This window comes from Budorcas taxicolor, chromosome 6 (assembly GCF_023091745.1).
Source record: "Budorcas taxicolor isolate Tak-1 chromosome 6, Takin1.1, whole genome shotgun sequence".
NCBI classification, from domain to species: domain Eukaryota; kingdom Metazoa; phylum Chordata; class Mammalia; order Artiodactyla; family Bovidae; genus Budorcas; species Budorcas taxicolor.
In genome coordinates this window covers 88,543,201-88,570,102 of record NC_068915.1, presented here as the reverse complement: position 1 = coordinate 88,570,102, position 26,902 = coordinate 88,543,201, and the positions used below count along the sequence as shown (strand labels likewise).

The 26,902-nt window shown below is 38.1% G+C and overlaps 1 protein-coding gene across 1 annotated transcript; it reads right to left on the bottom strand.

The window, feature by feature from the left end:
* Nucleotides 1-9,681: 9,681 nt before the first annotated feature.
* ALB (albumin) lies at nt 9,682-25,234 on the bottom strand. The gene is made up of 14 exons (XM_052642196.1): nt 25,156-25,234; nt 24,391-24,448; nt 23,395-23,527; nt 21,911-22,119; nt 20,983-21,115; nt 19,458-19,555; nt 17,853-17,982; nt 16,711-16,925; nt 15,476-15,608; nt 13,812-13,909; nt 12,617-12,755; nt 11,804-12,027; nt 10,415-10,547; nt 9,682-9,723 (listed from the first exon to the last, which is right to left on the bottom strand). The coding sequence occupies exons 1-14, from the start codon at nt 25,232-25,234 to the stop codon at nt 9,682-9,684; spliced, it is 1,824 nt and encodes a 607-aa protein (XP_052498156.1).
* Nucleotides 25,235-26,902: the final 1,668 nt, after the last annotated feature.

The following is a 26,902-nucleotide window of genomic DNA, read 5'->3' as shown; positions in this document are numbered from 1 at the left end:
TTTCACGATTAAATAAACTACTGAACATAAATAGCTAAGAATAGGGCCTTGCGCAGAGTGGCATTTAATAGATGGGAGTTTTATTTATTCATTCAACAAAAAGATGAAGTCAGCATACCAGGCACTGTTCTTTGGCGGGAATAATTAGCAACAAGAAACATGCACCACCCCTGTTCTCCCTGACTTCATCATCTAACGGGAGAGACAGAGAGTTATTTTCAGCAGTCACAACATGGCACGAGGTGCTGTGCTTCATCACTCAGTCGTGTCCGACTCTTCGCGACTCCATGGACTGTAGCCCACCAGGCTCCTCTGTGCATGGGATTCTCCAGGCAAGAATACTGGAGTGGGCTGCCATGCCCTCCTCCAGGGGATCTTCCCAACCCAGGGATCAAACCCACATCTCTTATGTCTCCTGCATTAGCAGACAGGTTTTTACCACTAGTGCCACCTTAACTTGGAGAAATTATTAAGCAGAACCCCCTGGTTTGCAAGCTTAAAGTAAGATTTATGCTAGAGGAGCTGATAGGCAGTTGAATAGTAATCATTGGCTTATAGATGGTTATCATAGCCATGTGATGGGATGAGAAAGACATTGTAGTGAAAAGAGGTACCCTGAAGAACACCAAATTTTAAAAGACAAGCCATAAAGAGGAGCTCTGGACCACAGTTTGTCTACTAACTGCAAACAACCTTTGATGTATATGCGTCATTGCTCAAAGTGTCACCCAAGGTACACAGGTCATGTCAAATATTTCCATTGCTCTAATTTTGACTCTATTTGCTTTGTAATAAATCTATAATACTGCCCAGAAACAGCATAGCATGGTAAACTGGACTTTTGTATCAGGCAGATTATGACCTTGGCTGTAACATTTATTAGCCATATGACTTTGGGCAAATAATTTAATCTCTCTGATTCTCAATTTTTACACATATATAATGAAAATGATAATTTTTCCCTCAAACAATTTTGTGTATAGAAGGAATCATGTATTTAAAGTGTCTTATACCTAACAGATATTTTTAAAAATAATTATCATCATCGTATTTGCATTATGATTAGTGTTAAATATTAGAAGCACTTTTCTTCAAAGCAGTTAAGCTGTACATGAAGTTGCTAGAAAATGCCTTCTATTCAGATGACACTGGCTACTTACTCCTTCTGGGCTCTATTTTGCTCTTTGTTGATTTGACTGGTTAGTTATTTGAAAGTTGAGGGGGGTGCTTAACCTCTCTTCCTCTTCCTCACTGATGCTTGTAAAAACAACTATTCATTCTTCAAGGTCTGTGTTGGGCTTCCCAGGTGGCGCTAATTATAAAGAACCCCTTTGCCAATACAGAAGATGAAAGAGACCTAGGTTCGATTCCAGGGTTGGGAAGATCCCCTGGAGGAGGGCATGGCAACCCATTCAGTATTCTTGCCTGGGGAATCCTCATTGAGAGAGGAGCCTGGTGGGCTACAGTCCATGGAGTCGCAAAGAGTTGAACACGACTGAAGCAATTTAGCACACACACATTTACAAGGTCTATATCAAATAATCGTCCATGAATGTATATCTGATAACCCCCTAAGGAGAGAAGGTTGCAACCTGTAACACCTTTTAGATTGTTTTCTCTTGGTACTTCTCATTTGACCTTACAACACAGGCATTTGTAAGTCTACAAAGTCTTCTTCCTGAAGAGTGGGCTTCTTGGATTCAAAGACTCATCTTCACAACTCACGCAATGCCTGGCACAATGTCTGGCACAAAGCAGATCTTCACATGTAGAAACTGAGTGGCCCGGACCCAGATTTCTGTAGTCAAGGTTTATGCACTAACTGTAGTCACTCACTTGTTTGACACGACACATCTCTCATACCCTTTCAACCAGACAGCATTACTGAAACGTTTACATTCATATTTTCTCTGATGGTCAGGGTGCAGAGGCCCTGGGTCAGATTTGGGAAGAGGACAGTACCAAAAATCCTGGTGAGGAAGCTGATAAGTCTGGAGCTCTTTTGTGATGACTATAATATACTTTCTCTCGGAGAAGGCAATGGCACCCCACTCCAGTACTCTTGCCTGGAAAATCCCATGGACGGAGGAGCCTGCAAGGCTGCAGTCCATGGGGTCGCTAAGAGTCGGACACGACTGAGCAACTTCACTTTCACTTTTCACTTTCATGCCTTGGAGTAGGAAATGGCAACCCACTCCAGTGTTCTTGCCTGGAGAATCCCAGGGATGGGGGAGCCTGGTGGGCTGCCGTCTATGGGGTCGCACAGAGTCAAACACGACTGCAGCGACTTAGCAGCAGCAGCAGGAGCATGCTTTCTCTGATGATGAAATGCTTATGACCCATCTCTTCCCAGATGCTGTAGCCAAGGCAGAGTCTGGGAAATAACAAAGGGGTTCTCTGACCTTATGCCATCATCCGCATAACTGCTAGACACTCCCTGTCCTTAGCAAAGTGGAGTGATGGCTCAATGTCTTAGGAGCTTCAGAAAAATCCCCTGCATGGTCCACAGGTTTCACACACTCTTACAGACTGAATTTTTTTATCCTCTCAAAACTCCTATGTTGAAGCCGTAACTCACCACTCTGATCGTATTTGGAGACCCAGCCTTTGGCAAGTAATTAGGTTTAGAAGAGGTCACGAGAGGAGAAGGCAATGGCACCCCACTCCAGTACTCTTGCCTGGAAAATCCTATGGACGGAGGAGCCTGGTGGGCTGCAGTCCATGGCGTCGCTAGGAGTCGGACATGACTGAGCGACTTCACTTTCACTTTCATGTATTGGAGAAGGAAATGGCAACCCACTCCAGTGTTCTTGCCTGGAGAATCCCAGGGACGGGGGAGCCTGGTGGGCTGCTGTCTATGGGGTCGCACAGAGTCGGACAGGCCTGAAGCGACTTAGCAGCAGCAGAGGTCACGAGAGGGCTTAGTGTCCTTATAAGAATAGACACCAGAGGGCGCCCTTGCGTTTATCGTCTCTCCCTCCCTCCCTATCTCGTTCTATGTTGTGAGCATGCAGTGAGAAGGTGATCATTTTCAAGGCAGCTAGTGAGCGCTCACCTGAAACTGAAGCCTACTAAGTATCTATCTTGGAATTTCCAGCAGTCAGAATTACGAGAGAATAAATTTCTGTGGTTTAAGCCACCTAGTTTATGGTATTTTGTTATGGTGGTCCAAACTAAGATATATACACACACAGAGACACACACACTTGTAAATACGCATTCTTCTCATAAGACATGTATAGGATAAAAGTAGAATTATTGTCTATTGTTCTTAAGCCAATCACATTGCACCCCAGAACATAGACTACCTCTCTCTTAAACAGATTCTCTAGAGAACTGTGCCTTGCTTTTGATGTTCCTGAAAAAGAATAAAAACATATGTGCCCTCCAGTATGCTGTGGGAGCTAAGACATGTGTGAGTGGATTGTGCTGTGGACTCAACAATTTCTCTCATGAGAAAGGTAATAAAATGGGTCAGAGCACCTCTGCATTCCCATCCTCAATACCTCCTGATGGTTCTTACACTGAATCAGTTTTGCCTCAAGCCATGCGTCTGTTGTCCACCCCATCACACAGTGAGGGAACCCAGCTCTCTTTTCCAGGACTGTTCTGATGGTAGAAGAGCCAATCCCTCAGCACTGGGAAGAAGCCCTGGAGTGAATCACTGAATATGGTCGGGGTGTTCTACATGTTTTTCTTTGTTGCACTTTAAAAAAGAAACCAAGGGAGCATCTTTCCCATAGGACAGAGGCATTCTTATTTTTTTTATTTTTTATTTTTTCAGAGGCATTCTTAGTTTGAGCACATATTCTTCTTGCCAGCCTCTCGAGCTAACTCGGCACTCTGCTTCCCTTTAATTTCTGCTCTAGTGCCTGGTGCTGAGCCCAGCGCCATGGGCTAACCCTGTTTGAAACTTCGGGGTGTTCATCTGCCTTGTTGGTGTCCCCTTCATCCCCGGAAGATGTTTGTGACTCCTAATACTCGAATGTGTGGCTTCTCAGATTCTTATTCCATCCAAGGTCCTGCTTTGCCTTCCCTCTGGCAAAGGGTGAGATTTGTCCAGGGTCCTGTGACTGCGGAGAGGGGACATGAGAGATGCTCAGGGCCGTCTGTGGTTGAGTAGGACCTGCAGGTGACAAGGACGGTCCCCCTCAGTACTCTGCTTCCACCCCAGTGGGTGGGCACTGAAGCTGAGGGCAGAGTCTCCGGTCCCCCTCCCGCCAGCTTTGGACCAAGGAAGTCAGCAAGGCCCGAGACCATTTCCAGAATGTCCCCTCCCCTACAGCTTTTCAGCTGCTGGCCCCCTACGATGTCCCCCACCAGGACAGACTTGACCCTACAGGGTTTTCTCTGCCATACCCCAGCCTGGCCCCACCTTGCCACCAACCTCTTGTCCCTGACCTCTGGCTCAGGGGGGTCCCACACTGGTGCTCCTGGAGGCCCAAGGTGGGAAAGCAGTGTCGGTCACCAGGGGTCCCCGGGCCAGGCTCCTACTCAGTGCTTTGTGCACCATCTCACTCAGCTGTGACACTCATCTCTGATACCAACCCGACTCATGAAGGCCACAGAGCTGCCCCCGGTGTCCAGGCCCAAGGCTTCCTCTCTGCTTGAGGAAGAGAGGATCCTGGCCCTTCATGAGTCCTGACACCCAGAGCAGGGCCTGCAGGCACCTAGTCTCCCTCTCAGCAACATGGGGCTTACCTTACTGATTAAAGAAAATAAAACGTGCCTTGCCATTATTTTTATAACAGCATCAGTGTTTGTAATTTAACAAAGTGTGTGTTGTACGGAAAGTGTGTATTTCAACAAGTGGTTTTCTGCACATCTGGGGAAAAAAATGCCACATTATTCCACCTGAAGTTGGTGAAGGTTCAGCCCATCCAAACAGGATGGACTTCTCTCTGGTCACTTACAACACCCCCTGGGGTCCCACTTATTCTTTAATAATGCTGCTTCTAAATTCACTTCTCTTGAGATTCTTAAGGCCAGATTTTTTTAACGAACTAGTTCCTAGGGTCCAGATATCAATTGACTAAGTCAGTGAATGAAGGTTCAGTATTGTGTATAACATCTTTTTTTTTTTACCAGAAAATTTCACCTTCTAACTCTTGCACTTCCTCAATCCAATATATCTCAATCATTTATGACTTGACTTTTGTCAAGACTGCCTACCTTCTCTTCCGAAAATGCTTCTCCACACTTGTTAAACTTCTTACACACTTCTTGTATTGTCTTCCTAAACTGTCATTAAATTTCTTCAGGATCAGGTTTTTTCTTTTCTAATTCAGTTAATTACCCTAGTGCCTCATCCATGGCTTCACTTTCCGAGGTTTCAGATCAACTATGGTCCAAAAATATTAAATGGAAAATTCCAGAAATAAATAATGAATATGTTTTAAATTGTATACTGTTCCCAGTACCCTGATGAGATCTCATGCCATCCTGCCCCAGACATGAATCATCTCCTTGTCCAGCGTATCCCACTGGTCATATCCCACTTAGTAACCCTCTCAGTTATCAGGTCAACTTTCCTGGGATCACAGTACTTGTTTTCAAGTCACTCTTATTTTACTTAACTATCACCCCACAGTGCAAGAGTAGTGATGCTGACAACTGGGATCTGTCAAAGAAAAGCCATAAAATGATTCCTGAAAGTGAAAAGGTAAAAGTTCTCAAGATGGTAAGAAAAACAATCATATGCTGAGAGTGTTGAGATATTCGTTAAGGATATATCTTTCATCTGTGAAATTGTGAAGGAAAAAGAAATTCATGCTGGTTTTGCTGTCACATCTCAAATTGCAAAAGTTCTGGCCACAGATGGAAAAGGCATAAAAGTAGTACAACAAAGTATTTTGAGGGGGTGAGACCACATTACAGTATATTGCAATAATTTTTCTTATTATTGTTAATTCCCTACTGTGCCTACTTTATAAATTAAGCTTTATTATAGGTATTATAGGTATGTAAGTATGAGAAAAAAACTAGTATATATAAGATATGTTAGTATATATAAGATGTATCTGCAGTTCAGTCATCCACTGGGAGTCATGGGATCTATACCCTGCAGATACAAGAGGACTTATTGTATCCTTGCAATCATCTCTATCATCTTGGTCTCCACATTTACCTAGATAGCATATTCAAAAGCAGACACGTTACTTTGCCGACTAATGTCCATCTAGTCAAGGCTATGGTTTTTCCTGTGGTCATGTATGGATGTAAGAGTTGGACCGTGAAGAAGGCTGAGCGCCGAAGAATTGATGCTTTTGAAGTGTGATGTTGGAGAAGACTCTTGAGAGTCCTTTGGATTGCAAGGAGATCCAACCAGTCCATTCTGAAGGAGATCAACCCTGGGATTTCTTTGGAAGGAATGATGCTAAAGCTGAAGCTCCAATATTTTGGCCACCTCATGTGAAGAGTTGACTCATCAGAAAAGACTCTGATGCTGGGAGGGATTGGGGGCAGGAGGAGAAGGGGACGACCGAGGATGAGATGGCTGGATGGCATCACGGACTCGATGGACGTGAGTCTGAGTGAACTCAGGGAGATGGTGATGGACAGGGAGGCCTGGCGTGCTGTGATTCATGGGGTCGCAAAGAGTTGGACATGACTGAGCAACCGAACTGAACTGAACTGATGCATTGGAGAAGGAAATGGCAACCCACTCCAGTATTCTTGCTTAGAGAATCCCAGGGATTGGTGAGTCTGGTTGGCTGCCGTCTATGGGGTCACACAGAGTTGGACACGACGGAAGCGACTTAGCAGCAGCAGTAGCAGTAGTATATGGGCAAAAGCCATGCTTTATATGCCTTCAGAGAAGGCAATGGCACCCCACTCCAGTACTCTTGCCTGGAAAATCGCACGGATGGAGGAGCCTGGTGGGCTGCAGTCCATGGGGTCTCTAAGAGTCGGACACGACTGAGCGACTTCACTTTCACATTTCACTGTCATGCACTGGAGAAGGAAATGGCAACCCACTCCAGTGTTCTTGCCCGGAGAATCCCAGGGATGGGGAAGCCTGGTGGGCTGCCGTCTATGCGGTCGCACAGAGTCGGACATGACTGAAGTGACTTAGCAGCAGCAGTAGCAGTATATGCCTTACCTATACCACAGTTCCTATTCTTTTATCCAGAATTATCATAATGTTAAAATATTACTTTGAATGCTTAGAATTCACAACTCAGAACAGTATTAATGCTTCTTTTATATAATTAACCCATAAGGAACTAGAAGTCCTCCATTGAAATGGGGAAAGAGAACAGTGGGACTTTTACAGCACCTAACGCAATTTTCAGGATGGCAACACATCTTTGAAAAACAACACTCATGGACGGTTATATTAAAGTCTTTTCATTTTTTATTAATTGTAGCACAAACAAAAGAAGCAAAATATTTAAAGAAATTTATGTTCTTTAGAGAGGGTGTAGGTTTAACACCAACAGAAAAGAAGAACAGATGAATAAGCTCTGAGTTTTCATTTCTCTTTTTTCGTCTTACTCTCAGGGTAGGCTGAAAAACAAAAGATAAATATAATTACTGTTTATAAAATGGCATGTGCTTTTTCAAATATAGTCAAATAAATGCCAGATTGCTTAGATTGTCTTTCTATTTCCATCAATGAAAACAATTCAAGCCTGTCCTAGACTCATGGCAGTTGAATTCTTCTGCCGGGCAAGGGGAAAGGACAGGGCAATAAGGTTCGTAAAGTCCTCTCTTCGTCATGATGTCAATCAGGGTTGAACACTATAACACCAGCTTTTCATCATTAATTCTCAGAGTCATTCACTTAACAACTACTCTTTTTTGTCCACACCATGCAGCACAGCTTGAGTGATCTTAGTTCCCTAACCAGGGATTGAACCTGTGTCTCCTGCCGTGGAAGTGTGGAATCATAACTATTGCATCACCAGGGAACACCTGACACCTACTTCTTACCTAAGTTAATTACAAACAAAAAGCTGTCTTCTCAAAGTTAGACCTCTAGGAAGAAAATCTTGCCATTTCAGACTGAAACAAATCACATTTTGAAATGCCCCCATTTGCAAAGATATGAAGCTGTTTCCTGCCCTGAATGCACAAAATATAGGTATTACCATATAGGCAAAGAGCAAGTAAAAATCTAATAGTGGAATAAACATCACAGTCAGTTTGAAAAATATAAAAATAATTCATGCTAAAGAACAGGTGGGCAACTTGTTTCAAAAATGAAGTTCATTTTATTTTTTAACTTCCCCCACAATACGATACTAAAATGGGTTAAACACATTTATTTATGTTCAAACATCTCAATTTTAAAGTGAGCCTTTTTGTCATAAGAGAAATCCTCTTAAGACTTAGCATCTCCACACATTGGAAACTTAGTAGCGAATTATTTACTTGTAGTAGAAGTTCACACAAGGTAGACCTCATACTCACCAATGAAATGAATTTGTTTTTGAGCTATTTGGTTGAACCATGTGAAATCATTGATATTCAACTGTTTTTGTACGTATGAAAATGCACTTTCATACAATTCAGGCTATTACCTACAGGATCCCATTGCTGAGCCAGTACTTAGTACACTGAGTCTGTCTTCCATGTCACATTAGGGCAGAACAAGATAGGAGTTAATTCTCAAGCTCTGCTGAGAATTTTTAATTTTGGCTCCACTTATCACTGACTGGATGGTTTTGGGGTAAATTACTTAACCTATCCCTTGATCTATACTTCCCTTTTCTCATCTGCAAAATAGGAATAACAATGGTTTTTGACTCAGGCAACTGTTTTGAGAATTAAAGAAGTATATATATATATATATATATATATATATATATATATATATATATATATATATAAAATGAGTTTAGAGTAGTGACTGGCATTAAGCAGTTGATCTTTGCTATTTTAATAACTAGGGGCTTCCCACGTAGTGCTAGTGGTAAAGAACCCGCCTGCCAATACAGAAGACATAAAGAGACGCAGACGCAATCCCTGGGTTGGGAAGAGTCCCCTGGAGGAGGAAACGGCAACCCACTCCAGTATTCTTGGCTGGAGAATCCCTTGGGCAGAGGAGTCTGGTGGGCTACAGTCCATAGGGTCGCAAAGAGTCGGACACAACTAAAGTGACTTAGCATGCATGCATGCATTATAATTACTTTTTAAAACAATTCTAGTATTTATTTTTGGCTGTGCTAGGTCTTTGCTGCTCAGGCTTTACTCTAGCAGGGAGTAGGGGCTGCTGTCTAGTTGCAGTGTGCAGGCTTCTCGTTGCAGCGCTTCTCTTGCTGCAGAGCACAGGCTCTGGGGTGCCCAGGCTTCCGTAGTTGTGGCACGTGGGCTCAGTAGTTGTGGCTTCCAGGCTTTGGAGCACAGGCTCAATAGTTGTGGTGCACGGGCTTAGTTTCCGCAGCATATGGGATTTTCCTGGATCAGAGATTGAATCCACGTTTTCTGCATTGGCAGGCAAATTCTTTGCCCCTGAGCCACCAGGGAAGTCCTATATAATTACTTAAAAAAAAAAATCTAAAGTATAGTTCCTGGAGGAGGGCATGGCAACCCACTGCAGTATTCTGGCCTGGAGAATCCCCATGGACAGAGAAGCCCTGTGGGCTGCAGTCCATGGGGTCGCAAAGAGTCGGACACAACTGAGTGATGAAGCACAGAAAAGTAGAGTTACCTGAGATGCTTGTGGTTGTGTCGTGTTTAGGCTAAGGCTGCTTGAGTTGAAGCAACAAGTTTTGGACCCTAAATACAAAGAAATGACAGATATGGGGGAAATATTAGCACCACTGTTAGGATTTTTAAAAAGTAACATTTATACAGCCATTGGTGATTACAAAGTAATTTTTCATATATCACATCCTTTAATAACAGTTCAGTACTAGACTCTCTCTCAGAGAGTCAGACATGACTGAGCGACTGAACTGAACTGAACTGAACTGAACTGAACTATACTCTCTAGAAGGAGGCCCCTTAATATGCCCCCAAAGGAATAAAATACTGTCAAATCCTAGGGGGAAATATTAAATGATTCACACATTTAAACAGAAATTTCCCCTGTAACCTATAAAATCACTATTAATATTCAACCAAATCACAAATTACCATTTTCAAGAAAATGTTAAACTAAATTAAGTTTTGGTTTGAGGATGTCTCTGCCAAAAGATTTCAGGCTTTAGAAATATTTCTGTCTAAATTTATAAACATACAACTTTGGAAACAGAACAAATATTAAAACACAACTGCAGTGCAGCAAGAGATTTTTTTAAAAAAGAGTATTTCAGTCATTTGGTAAGACAATTGTATGAAGAATAAGATTTCTGTTCCACACATACATAATTTCTTTCAGGTACTTAAACCACTAACCCCTAGCTTGACCAAATGCAACAGCAAAGGAAATTAGACATATTAAAATGAAGACAAACAACTCCAGTACCTCCAGAACAAAGCAGCCTTCTTTGTCATCAGCTGCGCAGCACTTGTCTACAAAAGCCACAAAATTCTCCATAACGGTTTTCAGTTGTTCATCTGTTGCCTTGGGCTTGTGTTTCAACAGCTCAACAAGTGCACTGCATTTGAATAAAAACAACAAAAAACAGAAAGAAATGCACTCACTAAAGAAAAATGGACATGGTAAGAATGGTAGCAGTGCTGCTTAATATTCTAAGTTTTAGAGCCAGACAGCTCTGGATTTGAGGTCCAGGCTTGCCATTATAAGCTTCAATATTCTCACTTGCATAATGAGAATAAAATCCACCTTCACAGGGTTGGTAGAAGGATCAAATTAAGTAATCAATGTAAATTGCTTAACATTTGTAGTGTCAGTATATCTCAACCAATGGTTCTTCAGTAAATCACTGGAAGGGATGATGTCATTGCATTCATACATTATCTGATTTGGAGAGTTATGGCATATTGAATTGTATAAATTTAAGAGCTAAAAATAATTCTTAAAAATCTACTTATCCTGGACTCCATTTAAAAAGTTTATAATCTGAGAATCTTTCTCTTGGTATTTTGTAATCCGCCCCATTCAAAGTTAATAACTATCCTGACCCAGGGATTGAACCCAGGTCTCCTGTATTGCAGGCAGAGTTTTTAACTTCTGAACCACCAGGGAAGCACTAACAATATAGAGGCCATAGGAAATAAAACTATCCAACTCAAGGGAGCTGGTGGTTCTCTTTCTTTGACATCTGCAGACAATAGGGCTAGAGAAAGAGTCATATGGGCACAGTAGGTTTTACAATATCACTTTAAAATCTAGCTCCATGATCAGAAGCCACCAGAGGTAATAACAACTTCATGTTGCTAAATTTCTTGCAATTATAACCCCTTGTGACAGCAATAAGGAATCAAGGGAACCAAGCCTCTGAACTTGAAATGCCAGATGTTTTTAATCCAAGTTCCATTCTCAAAAGTTAGATCTTAAGGGGCTGCCTTATCGGTAGGTCGACACAGAACAAACTGAAAGTAACTATTCATGCTCAGAATTAAATTCTCGTATGATTTCTACTAATTTGCTATCTACAAAAATGCATCAGTTAATTGTTCAGCCTATTCTACTGAGCTAGCCTAAGATATAATTCTGCTGCAGCTTTTATCCAGAAGATTATTCTGAATGGTTTATAGGCAAGATGATGAGGTTTTTTTTTCTTTTGCTAAGAAAACAAAAGGCTATCCATTTTATGCTTGACATTTTTATCTGCTTAACATGGCCAATACTTCTGTACTTCAGGTATATAATCACTATTTCAGAGAAAGCTGCTCATTTACAGTTCTCACTATCAAGACTACCAACACAAAGTAGTGAAATATTCCTCACGTTTGTTTCTTGATTTGTTTCTCAGTATCAGGAAGTGTGCATATATCTGCATGGAAGGTGAAAAATTTCTCATCAAAGGGTTTGGGTACATATGTTTCGTCAAGTGTCAGATCAGAGAAACATGGCCGTCTGTTCACCAATGACTCCGTGCAGCACTTGGTGACTTTTTCACTCACTGGTGTCTTCTCATGCAACACGCACAACCGGTTCAGGATCAAGCTCAGCTAAAAACAGGCGGGAACACAGAAGCTCAAAGAAAGCATAATGAAAAGTTTTCCAGGAACTCCCACCTTCCACTGGACCAAAACAAACTCTATCTTTTAACTCACAGCATTGAATCCAAGGTTGATTTGAGGCAACAATTTACTTTAGAACTACAGGTAAAAAGAGACTTTGAAAAATCTTCTCGATTAAATATGTCTACATTTTAGGAATAATATATTTGAGAAAATAATTGATTACATAATTTGAGAGGAGTCCTGAGATATATGTTGGAGTAGGGAAGAAATAGTCTTATACTGATACATTAAAGAGAAAAACCCCCAAAAAGTAAAAATTTAGAAAATTCAAGGATGGAACAGTAAAAATTCATGAAATTTTTTCAAAACAATTTATCACTTTTGGAATCTTATCTAAATCCTCTGATGGTCAAGATAATATAGGAAGCATATCCTGGTTGCCACTACCATATAGACAATACACACACACACACACACAAGTGAAAGCAAGCACTTTCACTTGCTTCTGAAAGTTTCATCAACATCCAAAGGCAAAAATTCGTCCTTATTGACAGCTCTGTTCTAAAAGACTCACATAGTCTTCGGTACAGGGCATTCTTTCTGATTCAGGCTTTGTACAACACTTAGTGCCCACTTTTCCTAGGCTTCTTGAAATCTCCACCAGAGTTGGAGTTGACACTTGGGGTGCTTTCCTGGTGTAACGAACTATGAGCCTGTAACAACATAATCCATGTGTTTTCAGTCAGACAAGAAACTCTTTTTCTAACACATCAGGTCGAACAGAGACCACTTAGCCAAAATCCACCAAGATGGTTTCCAGGGAAGACCTATTCCATTCATAAATTGTCTTCATCTTCACATGGGCAGAATAATGTGGGTGAAGACCTTGTCCTGAGCAACTAAGTAACCTAGCTTTGGATCCCACCTGTGCTATATAATCTTAGGAAAGTGGCTTACTTTATTATAATTCAGTGACATTAAAATACTTCTAATTGCATCTTTCTTTCAATAAAACCTACTGAGAGCTTAATACACATCAGCACTATCCTAAATTTGAAAGATATGGATGAATTGTCTCACCTATAAACCAGAAGGAAATACACCTAACTCGAAAGGGATGGTGCAAGGACTAAACAAAAAGAAACAAAGTTGCTATCAGCCTGACATGGTATCTAGCATGTAATAATCATTTACTAAGAATGCTAATCACTATTGAAAATCAATGTATAACAATAATCTACTCAAGGGAAGAGACTATGTCTTGTTCAATGTTGTTATTCCAAGCACCTATAGTTTAAAAAGTGGTAACAGGTGTAAGCTGAAAAATAAACATCAACTAAATGATATTTAGTGCCCCTTCCTGTCTTAACTTCCACAAATAAGGCTCTATTTAATCAGAACATTAGTCTATCACCTTATTGAGCTACAGACACTGAAGACTGATTTTCTGCTCTGTAAAGCATTGCTTTTATTTCGTTCACTCATAAACTATTTCTTAACTGTCAAACAGCATCCTCAGTTCCTATAACCCAATATTTGATATTTTTCCTCCCAGATTTGAGCCCAAATTTTTAAACTGCCCTCAAATATAAGCTCTTCACCCCATCAACTATTTTATCTCATTTTCTCTTGTCTTTCTTGATGGACAGTGATCAGAAATAAGACTTTACTTTCAAAATTTAAAGTTCTATGATAGGTGGTCTATGAATATCATCTTAAATATTTGCTAAATGAACAAGAAAAATTAGCCAATAAGCAAATATACTTACGCATTTTGGAATCCATACTCTCCATGTTTTTCAAATAGCTCACAGTTTTTTTTGATTAAATTCTGAGGCTCATCCACAAGATGCTTAAGTTTGTCAAACTGAAAAAGAAAAGAATTGTGCTTACAACATTCTGTATGAGGACCAGACGCAGGTTGCTTTTCACCCTTCTAGGTAGAATGAGATCCTTCGTCTTCTCTGCCCAAAGTCATATAAATAGCTTTTTGATGCCAAACCTATTATATGTCCAAACTGTTTATTTGGTAAGACTGTATAAGTGATTAAGAACATTCAGACTCTGGAATGCAACTCCTGGTGTTTAAGCCAGGTCATTTGACTCATTTTCTAGTTGTGCAACTTTACTTCCCATCTCAAAGCTCTAGAACCCTCACTTCTAAAATGGAGATGAAAATGATACTCACCTCAGAGAATTACTCTGTAAACCTCCTGAGCTCATGAACTTAAACCAGAGCCTGGGATACAGTAAAAACCTAATAAACGGTGGCTATGGGCTTCCCTGGTGGCTCAGTCAATAAAGAATTTGCCTGCAGTGCAGGAGACCTGGGTTTGATCCCTGGGTCAACTCGCTCCAGTATTCTTGCCTGGGAAATCACATGGACAGGGGAACCTGGTAAGCTACAGTCCGTGGGGTTGCAAGAGTCGGACATGACTTAGTGACTAAAGCATCAAACCACCATGTAATTTTAAATATGTTATAATTATAATATTATATTATAATTATAAATAGTCATCATTATTAAGCCATCTCTGCAGCTGGATCCCGAGCTCTCTAAGATAACAGATTTTGTCTTGGTCATCAGTTCTTGTGTGGCACTTGGCATATATATAACTAGTTTCTTGATAGAGGAAAAAATGACTTTCCTCTGATTCTTAAGTTTGAAAACCACTCTATGTACTAAGTGTGCTAAATATCTCAAACATGAGGTATTTGCTAAATATTTGCTGTTGCTGTTGTTTACTCGCTCAGTCATGTCTGACTCTTTGTGATCCCATGGACTGCAGCACACCAGGCTTCCCTGTCCTTCACTATCTCCTAGAGTTTGTTCAGACTACTACTCAGTCTACTGAGTCAGTGATGCCATCCAACCATCTCATCTTCTGTCGCCCCCTTCCCCCTCTGCCCTCAATCTTTCCCAGCATCATGGTCTTTTCCAATATGCTAAAATTTTAGCATAGCTAAATATGCTAAAAATTCTTGAAGCAGATTTCTTCTCCTTATTTCATTTCTTTCAAAACCATTCCTGAACTGTTTCAAAAGAGATTTGAAAATATTCTACATCAATAGATTTTACCATCTTCTCTAAAATACTAATTCTTGATCACTTAATAAAACTTGAAAACAGATTAACCTTCTTTATATCTAAGTTAAATTTCTTTTAATTAACATTTACATTTACCTTATTTTGTTCTCAGGAGTCTAAAAAGGAAAAAAATGCATGGTCAAGATTATGTAAAATTAAGAGAGTGCTTTCTTTGACCTTTCTTTTTATCGAAGGTTATTATTCCTATAATGTTCACAGGCACAGAACTGAAATCATCTTAAGAAGAAATCTATATTGCACGATATAATAATCTGGCATCACTTTTCTTTCCTGTTATTGGAATCATCAATCAAAGAGCTCCATATTTTCCTTCCAGAAACTCACCACTGTGGCATAGCATGCATGTGGATCGTCTTTGGCACAGCAGTCCTCCAGTGTGGCTTCATATTCCTTGGCAAGTCTCAATAGCACTGAGACAGCATACTCAGGATGCCTTCTTGAATATTCATACAAAAACCTAATTAAGATGATAATAAAATAGATCTTGTTAGACAAATGAGCAAGAAAAACCACATAATTAACCATAAATGTAAATCATATCCTAAAGGTTTGAATCGGACTAAACCCTGTGCAGTCAAGGACTAAGGGCTTGAAGGTTCAGAGTTAAAGCTATCAAACCCTGACTCTACCACGTGTTTTATTATATCTCCTTAGGTGACTTATTATAATTACTGAGCCTTGGTTTCCTCCTCTGTGGAATGGGGATGATAATAGTATGTCTCAGAAGGTGAACTGTGAGAAATGCATGATGTAATCTATGCAAAACACACGGGCACATATTGTTTAATGAATGGCACTTGTTACTATTAGGTACATCTTGTCTAATTTGGATTACACTTCAAAAATGTTCTGATAGATAACTAGAGACATATTCTTAATTTTTTTCTTCTCTGAATAAATTCTTTATGGGTATGTAATTTTATAAAAAAATTAGTGCACAGGATACTATAATTGAGCAATAAAAAATTAAAGTTTATCACCACGCTTACTGATTTTATATAATCATTGATTTTGTTATTTAATTGTATGCTGCCTTGCATGCTACTGGACTCCAGTCTTTTCAACCAAATCTGACTCATTTTCATTTTAAAGCACCTGGTAACAGATTCCATACTTCATAGTTCTTTGCTGGCATCAGATAGATAGACAGATAGACAGATAGAGAGGCATAAAGATGTATTACATATATTCACACAAATATAAGTTCTAGAAGTACACTTTGAATGAATGCATCAATGAATAATATATATAATTTACATGTAAACAAAATATTTCTACATATATTTCCAGAAATATTCCTAAGGAGTCAGGAATGGGAGTAAAAATAAATTTTTATTATTACATTATACTCTAGAGCATCTGACGTAAGCATGTATTATTTTACGACAATTTTTTAAAAGCAATTTTTCCAAAAATGTTTAACGGCCGGAAGAGGAAAGAATAAAGAAACATTGCAGGCAACGTGAAAAATTGTAGCAATTCCAAAGGAAAGCCTAGAATAATTTCCTAAATTCTGAGATCATATAAAAGTATGAAAGGATCATTTTTTATCCACTTACGAGCCCAGGAAGACATCTTTTGCTTCCTGATAGTTTTTGCAAACCTCCTTATCTTCAGCAAAGTCAGCAGTTAATGGGGGCAGGTTTTCAGGCACGGCATCTTCATCTACCTCAGCAATGCAGTGGGATTTTTCCAACACAGGCTTATCACAGCATTCCTTCAGTTTACTGGAGAGTGCATCTTGATGATCACATATGTACTTGGCAAGATCTGCCTACAAGCAAGTAGGTGAAAAGTGTTCACTGTAAACTGACATTCCTGTGCTTCCTCCCCAGACGTTTACTATGTCGACAGAACACATTCATTGTGTTCTAAGACCATACTTGTACCAATATGCCTGCTATGAACATTTTCAACCCGTGCTGCTAAGCCTAGAGGCACAGATGGAACTACTAAAACATGATTGGAAAGAAACTAGGCTCATGTTAGTTATTTATCAACTTTATACCTACTTTTAAAACAACACTTACGTTTTTAAATTAAAACTCATTAGTGTTTTTTCTATATATCCCCCCCAAATTAAGTGCAGGCATCTTGAAACCAAATAACCAAATAAAGTGCTAAAGATTTTTGAAACGTTAGTCAAGATCATGGTCACAGACCCCACTTACAGATGTAAAATATCTGCCTTAAAGTTTTCAGAAAGTGTCCTGAGAGGTTAGGATTCTTGTATTTTGTCAGTTTGAGAAAAAAAAAAAAAAAGATATCATTCCAAATATTTGTATTTTTAACATAGGGTGTTAATTTAGAGAGAACATAGAAGGGAAAATTACATAATTTCCAAAGCTCTCTTCAGGTTCCAGCCTTTCTCCAACTCCCCCCACCTCCTCAAGAAATCTTAGAAATCTACCTTTGTGACTGTCCTACTTCCGCTTTAAGAATTTGATCTCCAAATTTGAAAGAAAGGGATTACAAAGTATAAATGAGTTTATTAGATCATTTAGTGAATAGGATATCAGAGAGAAAGAAAGAAAGAGGGAGAGAGGGAGGGAGGGCAGAAGGAAGGGAAACAGGGAACGGATTGAGTAGACCCAGCAGAGAAAACAATCGCAAACCACTCTCAGTGGTTCTGATGCTACACAAGCTGATTCTACCAACTTAAGCCAGTATGTTACCATAAAGCATACTGAGGTTTCTTTACCCTGTCGTCTGCACATTCAAGTAGGTCACCATGGCAGCACTCCTTGTGGACCTTAGTGAGATCTGTCACTATCTTGGTAACCTCTGTAAAGTCAGCCTTGGGAAATTTCTGGCTCAGGCGAGCTACTGACCTAAAAAGAAAATTCTCCCATCAAAATATTATTAACAGACAATGTTTTATGTGAAAGCATTACGAAAATACTACACATAACTACAAAATTTAGGCTCACATAATGTACAGAAATAATTTGTAAGATATATTAGCTCTTATTTTAATGCTAATTCTGAACCAAATGTTAGAGCAAAATGTTTCCTTAGGGCAGCACATATGGAGGTTAGAAGTCCAGCAATTCATAGAAACAGAAATTAAAGAGGGATTCTAAAAAAGGTAACATGCTGAGAGGCCCCAGGTTTAGAGCCCAGGAATGACTTCCAGAGCTGGCTTTATAGCTTAATAATCACGTGACCCTAGGCCAGTTACTTAGCCTCTATGAGCTTCAGGCCCCACTGAGTCACAACAACACGCTAAGTCAAAGCATTGTTGTGAGGATTAAATGAGATAATCTATATGAAAGCATTTTATGAACTGGGAAATGCCATACAAATTCCAGTTACCCCTTTTTAAAATTATTAACCAAAGTACATTCTTCCTGACTTCTAAAAGCCTCTGAGAAAACAAATTTTGTTAACTTATACAAAAATTAGAGAGTTTTGATTCAGCATACTTTTACCAAGAAATTGATTCAGCATAATCTCTATACTCACTGATGAGATGTAAAACCTAACATCCACAAGCTTTCTCAAATCATTTCACAGTCATTGAAATCAGATAAAAGACACTTCCCCAAAACTAATCATACCCTGTTTAACTATGTATCATTTCATGTTAGGGTTGTTTTGTTTAGTGATTTTGTTGATGGTAGGGATGACAGGGAAGATAGTTCAAGCGACAGTTTCTTGACAACTTCCAAAATGTCTGTTTTCAATTTATTTTCTGCCCAATGTTGATTTATTATTGACTACGAAGTAAGGGATTGGTGGTGAGGATGGCAGGGGGTTGCAAAATGGATTCCTTGGTCCAAATACTGAAGGATGCTTCTAGAGCTAGCTGTTAATATCAAAACCGAAGCCCAGGCAAAAACAAGAGATTAAGAGCAGAACTGGTGCTACCAGAAAATAAGAAGAAACTTTGATGACTGAAATTAGTTATCAGAACATAAAAAGACAAGCAGACACCTTCAGATAATTGGTTGGAGGGATGGAGGAGAGACAAAATTAGATAAAAGACCCTGACTTTAGATCTATAAAAACAGTGGATTATTATACTAAGATCACAATCATTAAAAATACATGGGAGTTTAAACACCTGTCCTGGAAGAACAAAAAAGCTGTCTTCTAAATTCTCTGACTACTTAGGGATAAAAAGGTTAAAAATAATGACAAATTGTCTTTGATGCTCTGGTTTTCATGTCTATCAAATTTCTACCTTTTAGACAACCAAAAAGATGTATGTGAAAGCACTGTGTAAAATGACATATGATGTACAATTTTGTCAACTGAACCATCATTGACATCATGAAAAAGATGCAAACTAAATTTAACATACCATGCTTTTAAAGCTCTTTCTCCGAATTTTTGAATACTGGCACACCTGAGTCTCTGTCTGGCAGATGAAGCCAGTACTTTTTCTCTCATAGTTTCAATCTGCAAAAAGAAATAATTTGAGGAACATTAGAAAAGAAAATTAATGTACAGACCACCCCTTCTTGAGCTCAGATGAGACTGCTGCTGCTGCTCCTGCTAAGTCGCTTCAGTCGTGTCCAGCTCTGTGTGACCCCATAGACAGCAGCCCATCAGGCTTCCCCCGTCCCTGGGATTCTCCAGGCAAGAACAATGGAGTGGGTTGCCATTTCCTCCTTCAATGCATGAAAGTGAAAAGTGTAAGTGAAGTCGCTCAGTCATGTCCCACTCAGCGACCCCATGGACTGCAGCCCACCAGGCTCCTCTGTCCATGGGATTTTCCAGACAAGAGTACTGGAGTGGGGTGCCATTGCCTTCTCCGGAAATAGGGTTTACGTAAGTCAAAATTATCTCTGACAGTAGCAAGATTTAACCTTTTGAGCAAACCCCAATAGACCAGGATTACAATTGAATTGATTAACCTACTACGTAGTTGCTAAGTCATGTCTGACTCTTTGCGACCCCATGGACTGTAGCCTGCCAGGTTCTCCTGTTCATGGGATTCTCCAGGCAAGAATACTGGAATAGGTTGTTATTTCCTCCTCCAGGATTAATCTAATACATAATGATAAATATGAGACTATGCCAAATTAAACCTTAAAGAGAAAATTTAAACCTCAATTCCCAAGTATTTATTATTGGCAAATAATTATTTTGTTCTATAGAAAGAAGAAAAGTCAGTCTGGTCATAGTGGAACCTCCAGGTGGTTAAGAACCAGTGTGGAGGTATTGCCAGGGAAAAGGGAATGAAAAGGAGAAGTAGAACAGTGTACACTGATGTCCAAAGGAATAGAACTTTGCTGACTTCTTAATTTTGCACGTAATGCATTTTAATCCTTCCTCCACAACTCCCATAACATCAATAAACTCCCTAGAAAAGAGAATGCAGTGTAAACATTTACGGGATAAATCAATAAACGTAGGCTTCTAGATGCAGTTAAATTCTCCCCCACTTTGAATTCTCCCCTCCCCAGTAAAAATTAAAACAAAAAACCTCATGAAAAGAGAAACAAAAATGGTGTCCTCTTACTGTGCAATTTGAAAAATGAGTTTCTGCATTTCACTATAGCAACTAGCACTATAGAGAGAGACAGGATATTCAGACACATACACAACAGTTTCCTCTACCAGATCCACTTTGCAATTCTTATTAGAAGAAGGAAAGTGGAAGACATAGCTCTTCAAAAAAGGTGAAAAGACATAGCCCTTAGTGAAAAAGATATAGCCTTTCAAAAAAGGTGAAAAATTCCTTGACTGGGGGAAAGAGGGAGGAGTTTAAACCATGTAAAGAAGTTTCTGCTGGAGGCTTCAGTTTCCTAAATTTAGCCATAAGATGTCCCGAAACTGAGGTTCGATTATGAATTGGTTCTTCTATTCTTTCTGAAGAATACCTTTGGTAGTAGGCAGGCACCTTTATCTTCAGCTTGGCAGCATTCTTGAAAAACTCCATTATATTTATTAGCATAGTAAAGGAGTTCTGGTGCATAAAAGTAGGGATGTCTTCTGGCAACTTCGTATAGGTATCTAAATTTTTAAACAAAAAAACAGTCACTTTTCTATAGCAGGAACAAATGCATGGCAAGAACATTTGTAATCTACCTTCTCCCCAGAGCCTTCAAAATTCAGACTTCTAATTAACCAATTAAGCTCAATTTGCAAATGATGAACTTGCCTTTGTCATTCTTTAAGTCAGTGAAAAGGTTAAACTCATACATATATATATACATATAAATATACACACACGCATAAAATAGTTTAATTTCAGTGATATGTTATTGACTAATTTGAAATAAATTCCGAGAATGCTAAATATATACGTATATCTTAGAGTGAGTGAGTGAGTGAAGTCGCTCAGTCGTGTCTGACTCTTTGCGACCCTGTGGACTGTAGAAAACCCACCAGGCTCCTCCGCCCATGGGATTCTCTAGGCAAGAATACTGGAGTGGGTTGCCATTTCCTTCTCCAGGGGATCTTCCCGACCCAGGGATCGAACCCAGGTCTCCCGCATTGCAGGCAGACACTTTAACCTCTAATATATGTCAACTTCAATTATTTTCATATAGATCATATCCTGTTCTGCAAAAGATCTCTGATCAACCTTTTCATCATGTAGAATGTTGTAGTATGTTATTTACTACATAAATTACTTATTTACTATGTAAATAACATAATAAATACTCTATTTCTTTGAAAGTTGTCATTAGAACAAAAACTTCAAGTCTTAATGTTGATAATAATTTTCATAATAGTAATTGTTATAGTGAATCTTGACTTATTTCATAATGTTTAATTTTGAAGCTTAAAAATCTGATTACTTACTTTCCCCAAAACTTCTTTTCATCTGCCTTAAACTCGGCACACAAAGTATCGGGCTCTGGTTTCAGTTTAGGGAGGTCTGGGCTATCATCTTTGTGTTTCAGGAAGCATTCATTTCTTTCAGGCTCTTGTTTCTCACAGCAGTCGGCCATGTCACCATAGGTTTCGCGAAGGGTTGCAACTTTACACAATTCATCTCCAAAGAGAGTGTGCTACATGGAAGAGAGCAGGCTTCAAATTGCTGAGCAGCATTTTATTTTCCTTATACCCAAAGAATGGTACAAGAAATTAATATCTTGGTAAACCTTGGTTAGCATGTCATATAAAAATCCACTTTTTTCTCAGATTTAGAGAGTTTCCCTTGATTTGACCATCTATGGGTGATTACCATAAGAATTAAGTGTCATGCTATAGTGGATAAAATAGAAGGGCAAAAAGAATGACTTTAAGGGATGCCTTTAAAGAATGTCTTTAAGGAATGTTCATTTAAGGAATGAACAGAACTCCTGTTTCCACCTGAGGTTAAAAGCCAGGAGAGAAATCATTAAAGTAAAAACTCAAGGGAAATTATCCTCTTAGTAGCAATGAATTCACATTAGGGAGGACAGAGTTCAGATAGTTTCTCATTTGATCTGCTCCTTGTCGAGAGATCCAAATTTTTAGTAGAAACCATTCAAAACTGAGGAGTAACACAATCTACTATATATTAATTGTTACTGCATTAGAATATAATTTTTTTGTTCTAGAAATATTTGCCTCAATGCACAGTCCATTAAATGAAGCCTTTCTGTATCAATTAATTTTGATTATGAAAGTAATTATAACTTCAGGGGAAATAGGCTCAAGACAAAATTTATTAATTTATTTTAAAATATATTTTTTAAAATTCATATTTAGAGTAACATTATTGTGGGTAGTTAAAGAACTGATTCTGCCTTGAGGCAGAAGTACATATAGAGAAAAACAAGAGGAAGCCTTCTGTGATAAAAGAAAAATTGCCTTGTCCCAAGAAATGTATATATAAAGTGGTAAGAGAAATATAGACCTATCTTTGTATTAAAAATCTATCTGAAAATATCACAAGTTAAAAGTGCTGATTTTTTATTGTATGTAAAAATATGAATATCCCTAAAACAAGGAATACATAGCCATACTGCTGTTTTTACCTAGATAACAAGGTAAAAACTATCCTATCATTATTAGTGTCTATGAAAAGAAATTTAACTTTAAATTAAAAAAAAAGAAACTTCTAAAAATAAAAAATTTCCAAAAACACTATGACCTTTGTGTGTGGTTTCAGTAAAGCAATGTTTTTTAAAACTGTGAGTACACTAGAACATCTCTATCATCAAAGAAATGCTATATCCACTTTTGAGTGTTGCTTACAAATATAGTCTTTGATAATAATTGAGAAAACTAAAAGGAGATATTTTTAATCATTCAAGATTATGTTACAGAAATATTATTCAAAATCAGAATATACTTACAAGTGACTTATCACAACCAGCATGTGACTCATCAGCAACACATGTTTTTGCAAACTCAGTTAGTTCCTTCACTAATTTTACATGTTCATCAAATGGACACTGCTGGAGATACTGAGAAAACGCAATCAGTACCCTGAAATAAAGAACACAGAAAAATGTAGTATAATAAAATTTTAATATGCTCTAGGTTGCTATGTTAGGAAACAAATAGTGTCTGTATAGGTTCTATATTTTACACACCTTTCTCACGATTATTCAGAGATCCTATTGACGTCAGCTGTGTTCTGAGGCCTAACCACGTGTATGTGGCTTTCTAAGCAAACAGGATGTATATTTCCACCATGTTTAAATATATGTGTGTGCAGTCAATATATGCATACTATCGCATCATCTATGTGAGCAAGCAAGCAAAATGTATTCTAAATAGACCTATTGTTAACCAGGGCTTTACACAGGTCCTTCAACTATTTAAAACAAAAATCATACATACATACACAAATATCTTATTTAATCAAGCAATAGGATGAGACAGACTTTGAAAAACAAGCTATTTCCTCACCTTTTACTAGATTAGAAAATATTCAAATTGTCTCAAAAAACCTAAGAAATATTTGCTGGGTAAAGAATTTAATAAATGAGTTGTGAAAGGAGTCATATAGTAAAATGTTTTCTACCATGTAGCTTATATGAGTTCCAGATCTACACTGTCCAAACAGTTTTCATTAGCCACAAATGTCAATATATATTCTAAAAAGTTAAATACTGTTTAAATTTTTCGATCCTCAGTTGCAATTGCCATATTTAAAGTCCTCAATAGCCACAGTGGCCAATGGCAACTATATTGGTCAACACTGATACAGAATATTGCCATTGATGCAGAAAATCCTATTGGAGAGTACTGTTCTACAATCTTTGATGACAGGACTACAAGGACTTCAAAATTACAACCAACACTATTAGAAACATTAAATTTGATTCTTCAATATTTCAACTTACAGGCCTTGAAAATTTTCTTCTCCCAAATCATTAAACCGATGAGCAATCTCACTCTTGTCTGGAGGGGAAAATGGGGGGAAAAAAAAGATTTGCTTTAAATTCTGAAGAAACAACTGGTTACGATATTATTTTTTATGTTTCTCTCCATTTGACTTGGGTTTTCATTTGCTCCAAGATATTGAGCTCTGATTCCCTATAGAAAATCTTAAGATGATGATGAAATGTTTCTTCTGCATTTAAGCAGAAGTTATTTAATCACAATGATACTACTTGAAAAATCATTGAAGTCACTACATATTTATAGCTTTATAGTCAAACTTGGGTAATATCTAATGCTCTTGCAGTGTCTATTAACTGAGAGGATAGTCTGAAATGGAAAATATAAATACAAGTTCTATTTATAAAATTAAAATCACAAATTTTGTATTTTTTATATAAATTAAAGTACAGCGAACAGGCCTTTAGAAACTTGGATTTTTATATTCTACCTTCAACTATATTTTGTGAAGTTTAAGTCACTCTGCAGAAACTCCTTCATGTCCAATAGGAAATTACAGTTACTAAACAATTCTCACTATTTTTTTTCACCTAGGATGTTAGAAATATATTAATAAGGTATCTTCCTAAGGGTTCACAAATACAAAATATAGTCACAGTCTAAAAATAAATGCTAAAAGAAAACTTTCTTCATTAATGATTCAAGGTTTACTGAAACATTCTTGTCTAGGAAAGAAAAGTTGAACAATTGAAAACTAGAATTCTTACGTGTATCTCGACGAAACACACCCCTGGAATAAGCAGAGCTGAAGAGAAGGAGAAGGGAAATAAAAGTCACCCACTTCATTGTGCCAAAGTTTTGTGGGGTTGATAGAAAAGATAGTATGAATAGAGGGAAATCAGCGCTAATATACTTCTTTAGCCAATAATTGTAGATTATTAACTAGACTCATCTCTGTATTTCATTGGTTCATAAGTGATTACAAAATTCATAGCATTCTTGCCAAAAAATTGTTTGACTGAATCCCTTGTGTATGTTTGCCATCTGGAACTGGTTTTTCCACAAGACCTTGCCAATTCAATAGTTGTGTAAAACACCTTATCAAATTTTACATAAGAGTTTAAACGATTTGTACCATTACTGTGTTCTCTATCTGTGATTTACTATTTGAACATTTTAGTTTCCAATATTTTCAAAAATTTGACCAAACTAATAACTTAGCTTGGAAATAAGATATATTAAAAGAGTTAATCTCTGAGCCACCTATGGCTGGTTCATGTTGATGTTTAACAGAAAACAACAAAATTCTGTAAAGCAATTATTATGCCTCAATTAAAAAATAAATTTTAAAAAGTTAAGCTCTTAATTGTATTATTACTAATTCAAAGTATGCTTTAACTGATAAATAATGAAAGACGTACACATACACACACTTGAGTGATTCAATGTCTTTTCATTTTTCTGAAACTGTTCTGTCTGAAAAAGCTGATGTTTTGGTTGCAAATTAAGGAAAAGTCATAGCAACAATAACAACTAAAATGGATACACATTTTCATCTCAGCTCTGGCCCACATGTGATTCAGTCCCTGGAGCAAAGTATTTAGAGGAAATGTGGGTCTTGCCCATGAAGTTTTCTATTAAACAGGCATGGGGAAGAAAATGGACACAACGGCTGGAGCCATCACAATATACACAAGACAAGCTGAGCCTGATTACATCTTTAGTGGTTATAAGAATCCTAGATCTCCTTCACCAGGCATCGTATCCTTTCCATCCTTATTTCACACTTTTTTTCCTCCCTCTCTCTTAATAAAAAGTCACATGCTTTTCTTTAATGTTATTTTAGATTTCAGAATAAATTAAATTTGGGGTCTAAAAACAAAGCAAAGCAAAGATAATTTTTCAAAAATGTTTTTTCAAAGTTCCTTGCTTATTCTTCCCACCCAAGATTTGATCTCTACCTCTGAAAAATTATTTTCTCTGCCCTTTTGCTCTAAAGATGAAGAACTATGGATTTCAATCAGTAGGAAACTTTACTTTCTCTGATACTACTTTCTGTAGCTCCAATTATTATCAATCCAGATATTTCACTTAATTAAGTAACTGAGTCAATCAAAACTGTCAGTCATGTTGCCCTATTGCACATACAAGCACGGAGACTAGTAGGTACTTAAGAGAAGGGTTATTTTTCCTATTCAGTCATATGATACAAGAAATACACTTTCTATGATCTTATTTTAGTTTCAGGATACTGATTAAGTAATCAAGCACAGAAGAAGAGATAATAGAAAAACAAGTGATAGATATTTAGATACATGACAGAGATGTATAATACACATATAGGTGATAGCTGGCTAGCTAGAGCTGATAAAAGTTTGTTTTAATAGCTAAAGGGAGTTCTGAAGAATGGAGCCAAACATGCCTTTCTGGCCATAGCTGAACAGAAATAAATTAATATCTGCCTGTGGAATTATTTCCACTGGAGAAAAACATTTCTTTAAAGTCTGAAAATGT

Excerpts from the sequence above, each read along its gene's own strand:
- ALB (XM_052642196.1), bottom strand. The coding sequence starts at position 25,234 with ATGAAGTGGGTGACTTTTATTTCCCTTCTCCTTCTCTTCAGCTCTGCT. Across the intron at positions 17,983-19,457 it reads GAAAGAGCTTTAAAAGCATG|GTCAGTAGCTCGCCTGAGCC; the intron begins GTATGTTAAATT and ends TTTTCTTTTTAG. Across the intron at positions 12,028-12,616 it reads TGCCCTGTACCGAAGACTAT|CTGAGCTTGATCCTGAACCG; the intron begins GTGAGTCTTTTA and ends GCCTGTTTTTAG.